This window comes from Triturus cristatus, chromosome 1_2 (assembly GCF_964204655.1).
Source record: "Triturus cristatus chromosome 1_2, aTriCri1.1, whole genome shotgun sequence".
NCBI lineage: Eukaryota > Metazoa > Chordata > Amphibia > Caudata > Salamandridae > Triturus > Triturus cristatus.
In genome coordinates this window covers 394099064-394105001 of record NC_140580.1, presented here as the reverse complement: position 1 = coordinate 394105001, position 5938 = coordinate 394099064, and the positions used below count along the sequence as shown (strand labels likewise).

Genomic DNA, 5938 nt, shown 5'->3' with positions numbered 1-5938 from the left:
TTACAACTCTTTCGGGGGGAAAAAAACGATGGCAATAAGTTTACCCACTCCAGGAGAGTGTCAGATGCAGCGTTTAATTTACATATTTTATTATTCGGGACAGGAGTGAAATACGCCAGGTGTTTAACTCATTTGAGGAATTACTCTCCCATCGCCACGAGGCGGTGGATGATACACTACCTGTTGCTATACAGAAATTTCTATATGTATGTTTGCTTCATTCATGGTTTTGAGGAGACGCAACTGTGCGTATGGAGAGTGGTAACCGGCAGGGAATCCGAACAGGTCAGTGTGCCCTGTCAAGCCCCCTGAAACTGCACCGGTGCTGCGATTTGACTAATCTGCCAAAAACGTGTTAATAATTGCCACCATTATTGTGAAATCCTCATCCTGGGAGTCCAGCCAGTGGTTTGGGCTCCGTGATGGGCGTCAGAGAAGCCACGGGTCTTTGAAATCCCATCCCCCTTTGTTGTAGTCTCCTCGGGGGGCGGGAGTGCCAACAAGAGCCGGGTATAAAGCGCGCCGCTGCACAGGACATCCTCAGAATCCTTCTGTGCCTGTCTCAGCTCCTGGCCACTTCCTCCCTGGATACCTTACTGAGAGGCTCCGCAGGACCTGTGCGGTGCCCCGGAGTGCCTTGGCATCTGTCTCCTGCCTACTGTTGCTACTGTCATGGCTCGGGGTCCACAGGGAGTGCCCTCTCCCCGCGGGATGCTGGCAGCACTCGCCTTCTGTTGCTGCCTCGCTTCTCTGGACTCTGCCTTCGGCTCCCCCGCCTTGTCTAACTCCAACTCCATCAAAACTCTGTCCGGGGGCCAGGGTACGGGCTACCCGGTCAGTGCCAGCCCGGACTTCATCGCCCAGGACGTTGGCAACAAAAATCAAGCTCTGGACGCCTACCAGGTAAGAATCTCTTGTGATTGTCCAGCGTTTGTGCTGTACTCTACAGTATGGTTTCGTGGAATTTGAACGTTTGAGCGCATGTAGTGGTGCGCACGAAAAGCTTGAGGGACAGCTGGAGAAAATGCGCACCGTTTAAAATGCACGCACATCATTTCATCAATCTGTTCAAGAAAATAGGAAACATTCTTTATTCTTCTAAACGGTACGAGGCGTTATTTATAGTGATTTATAGGTGGCTGTGGCATCGCAGGCAAGCTGAGGTGACGGCACCGACTATTTACACGTTTGCCCGCGCACTACTGTTTCTTGGGAACGACTAGCTCGCTTGATAACTGGTCGCTTTGGGACTTTAGCTAATTTTAAGAGACCTGTCCTGTTTGCAAGGCGTGCTGGATTCGGAAACGATCGTGCTTAAATCAGGCCCACCCCCCGGGAGCTGCGCGGCTCCGGGAGCATCATCCCTTCCGGTGTCCTGTCACGCGCAGTGTGATGGGGAGTGCTTCAATGTGGGTCCTCGGACTTTCCTGGCTGTTATATCTGGGATATGCCGCGCTGGGATGGGACTAGACGCCCAGTCGCCTCGTTCGAGGTTTGTCATATGTTGGTTTAGGTTTGGGGCACCTGATACCTGGGGGCTTATTTACAAGCCGCTTGCGCAACATTTGCGTCATTTTTAACAGGGGGGGGGGGCGGTGGCGCAAGGGCTTGTAAATAAGTCCCCAGTTATTTAGCTCAAAGGTTCACAAAGCCACCTAACTTTTAAGATGCCTGGGATTTTACACCGAGCTCCTTTATAGGTCCTCAAATCTGGTAGGGGTTCAAGCGTAGTTTAGAGCCCCCTCCTCCGCCATACGTTACCTGTTGTGTGCTGGTGCTTTATTGGGGGCCATCAGAACTTCCCTGGCTGTGATTAGACTTGGTGCATGTGTTCTGCGCGTGGTGCGTCATGTTTGTGATGTTTGGTTGGTGGTGGCCCGGGCTCCTGTGCCCGTTTTCCATCCTGCCGCGGCAGGTGCCGCTGTCCCCTCACTCACCCCTTCTCTTCTCTTGCAGCCCTTCTCCTGCGTGGAAGACGACGACTGCGCCTTCAACGAGTTCTGCTACGGCTCCCGCGGGGGCGCCGCGCACGTCTGCCTAGCCTGCCGGAAGCGCCGCAAGCGCTGTCTGCGGGACGCCATGTGCTGCCCGGGCAACTACTGCAACAACGGTGAGCACCGGGGTCGGGCGGGGAGCTGCTGTGGGGGCAGTTGGAGCAAGGGGGGGGTGGGGGCATTTGAGCTTAACACATACCTTACTTACTGATATTTTGTCAGTATCTGATTAGATGTCTTGTGGGAGAGGGACTGCCTGGGCTCCGAGTGGTCCAGCGCTGCATCTCCATGCCTCCTCCCGCCTTTCCCGGACATTGGTGCCGGGCTCAGTAACTGCACTGAGGGTCCGTGCACGCTTAATTGCTTATCCATTAGATATATTTTATTTTGAAAAAGTTTCGTTACTACCAGAGCTCTAGAATCTGCCGTGCCCGCACCCTTAACAAACTATGATTTAGTTAGCGTGGAGGAGTATGTCCCTATGTTAGCTTCCGAAAAGGCCCTACCTTGGGTATACTTTGTACCTATGCACCCAGGGTAAGATCGTACGTTCCTACCGTCGTTAATTTACTGACGTGACTTTTCTGAGTGTTTACAAAAGAAAGGGGTCTGGCAAGCTCCAAAGTGAATGTTGTGCAATCCAAATTAAAGGTAGTTAAGTCCCCTGAGGACCAGTTGGTTAAACTCTGATAATGTTATCCCTTGCCACCTGTTTAAGTGATGAACTCACACCCGAGTGGAGGCCCTGTTATCTAACACGCAGGTGGGTTCCTTTCTCTCGTCAGGTATCTGCGTGCCGAATGACCAGGAGCCGGAGCACGTTCACATCGGAGACATAGAGGAGACCATTTTGGAGAGTGTTACTCACGACCACGGGACCCTGGACACACAGCCCAAGAGAACCACGTCTCCCTCGAGAGTGCATCACCTGAAAGGTATGTTCAACATAGCTGGGTTTTAATCCGAGCCTCCCCTCGTTTAACCAAATTGTGTGATCCTGTGCAAACCCCTTCTGGAACACCAATTGACTTTCCTGTCTGAATTTTCAGCGCTCATGTCTAAACCACCAGGATTAAACGCTACCTTTAAATTAATTCCATCCGTTCGTTTCCTGTAACTTAGACCTATACTCCTTTAAACACTTCAATCAAGTGCCTCTCAGTTTTTCCCAGCAGGAGGCTAGACTCCAACTTTACTCGAGAGCAACTCTGTTCTCACTTCCATCCTCACGCTTGCAGGTCTTCGGTCTCTTTTATCTTTCTGGGGCTCCGTTGTTTTTATGCTTTAACAATGCATTCCTTGCTTCTTAAGTCGGGGTCCTTCACCAGTGCTCGAGGCATAACTGCCTAGTGACCAAATGTCACGCGTGAACCCTTCTGTCGTGACTCATTAGACGTTTTTGAGTGCCGACATTTTTAATACCCTATATCCATATTTGAACTACATGTCCCATAGTTCAAAGTGTTGTTGCCTAAAAAAAAAACCACAAGACTGCCTGAAGTCTCGCGCATGGCATCATCCTGCTAGAAGCAATGTCCCTATTCTAGACAATCCACGTCCTTGGTTCTGGTCCAACTGCATGACCCCACTAAACCAACACCACCCACCTGTTCCTTTATTCTGCTCCCTCTCCAGGTTGGCATTTGGTTTCTGATTTTGAATATTTCACTTCACCCCATGTATTGTGCAGTTTGTGAACAATACTAAACGCAGCAGCTGATTTAACTCTCTTGTTCTTTCTCCCCCTCCTGCCAGGTCGAGAAGGCGACGTCTGCCTCCGCTCGTCAGACTGCTCCGAAGGCCTTTGCTGTGCCCGACACTTTTGGTCCAAGATCTGCAAGCCGGTGCTGACCGAAGGGCAGGTCTGCACGAAGCACAGGCGGAAAGGCTCCCACGGCCTTGAAATCTTCCAGCGCTGTGACTGCGGGGACGGCCTGCTCTGCCGGACACAGAAAGGCGAGCACACCGCCAGCAAGTCCTCCAGACTGCACACCTGCCAGAGACACTAACCCAGAGAAAGGACTCTTTCACGAGACTGTATCACTAGCAGCGTGAGCGCGCGACACACCCTGGCTTTTTTCCAAGTGCGGGGTACATGGCTTGTTTCTTTTATGGAACTACTTTAAATTCGCTCTTTGCAGTAAATTACTGTGTTGTACATACACTGTGGCACTTGGCTGTACATATGGACACTTGTGTAAAATCCGGTGCTGCAGGACGACTGCTTTCTGGTATTGTAAATATGTACACATTTTTTTATATATATTTTATCCAGAGCCTGTAATATGAAATGTCTTTATTTTAATTGAAATAAACAACATTGAAATAGTAGAGGATGCGTTTTTGCTCTTATAAACTAAAGATTTGGATTCGCACCTCAGCAGTGGATGGAGTCATTGCAGTAGCTTACCGAGAGGGGGCATCGTAACCAAAGTGATCAAATGCAGAACAATCCACAACGTACTGTGAGGCAACCGTGTCCCCTACTCAACATGTAGAGGGAAATATTTCTATACATATGTGTAAACGAACACAAAAAGGGCTCAACATTGACCGACATTTTTCGACCTCCATTTAATTACTGTCTTTCTCATTCATTATTAACCGCCCACTCACAAAATAATAACGCCTATTTGTGCACCTTTCGATTATTTGGCATCCGCATTTTTCATTTCCCGAACTACATGCATTAATTAACTAATTACACATTGTCAACATATTCCATTATGGTAAGCAGACGTGCGTTTTCCGGAAATCTGAACTATATAGCACTTTACAGCATTTGCAAACAACCTTTTTGCGGAGGTTATGCGGATCCTCACAGGCTTTTATATAATATTTTCATCAATATTGGGTGGTATTAAAATGTGTTATCAGGTGGAATGGGGGTATCTTGTGCTAAGAATTTTACGAAACTTTTAGCTAATGTATGCACCTTCGCTATCATTACGGGGATCAGGGAAACACATTAAAAATGACCCTCTAAGGACAAAACTGATACATCATTGCTGCCTGGAAGAATGGCGTAGATGCTAGGTAGCTGGAATTATGTGATACGGTTATAATCCTAGAGGCATATTATCAAGCCAGGCGATACAATTATCGCCGATTTAGAGGCAGAAAACTGCCGCTAAAACGGCGATAATGGGCTTGATAATATGCTCTATGGAATTCCAATTGAAGCCCATGTTGGATGTGACGGACATCTAACATGGGCTTCAATTGGAATTCCATAGAGCATATTATCAAGCCCATTATCGCCGTTTTTAGCGGCAGTTTTCTGCCGCTAAAGCGGCGATAATTGTATCGCCTGGCTTGATAATATGCCCCCTAGTCTTTTAACAATTTGCAGCTGTTTAATCTCTCCATGCCCCCCTTTATCCTATTTGGGGCGCTACGGGTGATTTAACCAATTTATATGTTTCTCGGAGAACAATTTCTCCGGGCGTCCTTTTAAAACTGGAGTAAAACGTAAACTTATTGCTGTGATTTTTTTTTTACGAGTATTTTAGGAAACTTGCATGTGCTTGTGATGTAATTTGGAATGTGAAACACTGAGGTTCAGAAGTCCAAGCAGCCTGAACTACAGTATTTCAAAGGCAGGATGTAAGGGCGCGATGGCGTCTTCTGATGGGGCGCGCCGCCTCCCCCATCCCGTACAAACTCTCTCTTTCTGTCTGCTTCCGCGCCATGTGCCATTGTGTACATCCGGGACAAGCTTTCCATTTCCAGGGCCCCGGGTATCGGAGTCCGCCGTCTCGAGAGCGCACAAAGGAGAGGAAACGTACACCCACCTGCTACAGATGCACCGGAGAGATACTTCCGCTGGAAAGAAAGGCCTTTGCCCAGCTCTACAAGGGCCGCGGTTATTTGATCCGCTGCTGCTCGAGGGACCGCTCTGAAGAACAGCACTTTAGGGATCACTCTTCACTTTTCAGCAGAAA

The 5938-nt window shown here is 48.8% G+C and overlaps 1 protein-coding gene across 1 annotated transcript; it reads left to right on the top strand.

The window, feature by feature from the left end:
- Positions 1 to 536: 536 nt before the first annotated feature.
- On the top strand, positions 537 to 4320 carry DKK1 (dickkopf Wnt signaling pathway inhibitor 1). The gene is made up of 4 exons (XM_085605335.1): positions 537 to 903; positions 1957 to 2110; positions 2780 to 2929; positions 3750 to 4320. The coding sequence occupies exons 1-4, from the start codon at positions 673 to 675 to the stop codon at positions 4001 to 4003; spliced, it is 789 nt and encodes a 262-aa protein (XP_085461461.1). The 5' UTR covers positions 537 to 672; the 3' UTR covers positions 4004 to 4320.
- Positions 4321 to 5938: the final 1618 nt, after the last annotated feature.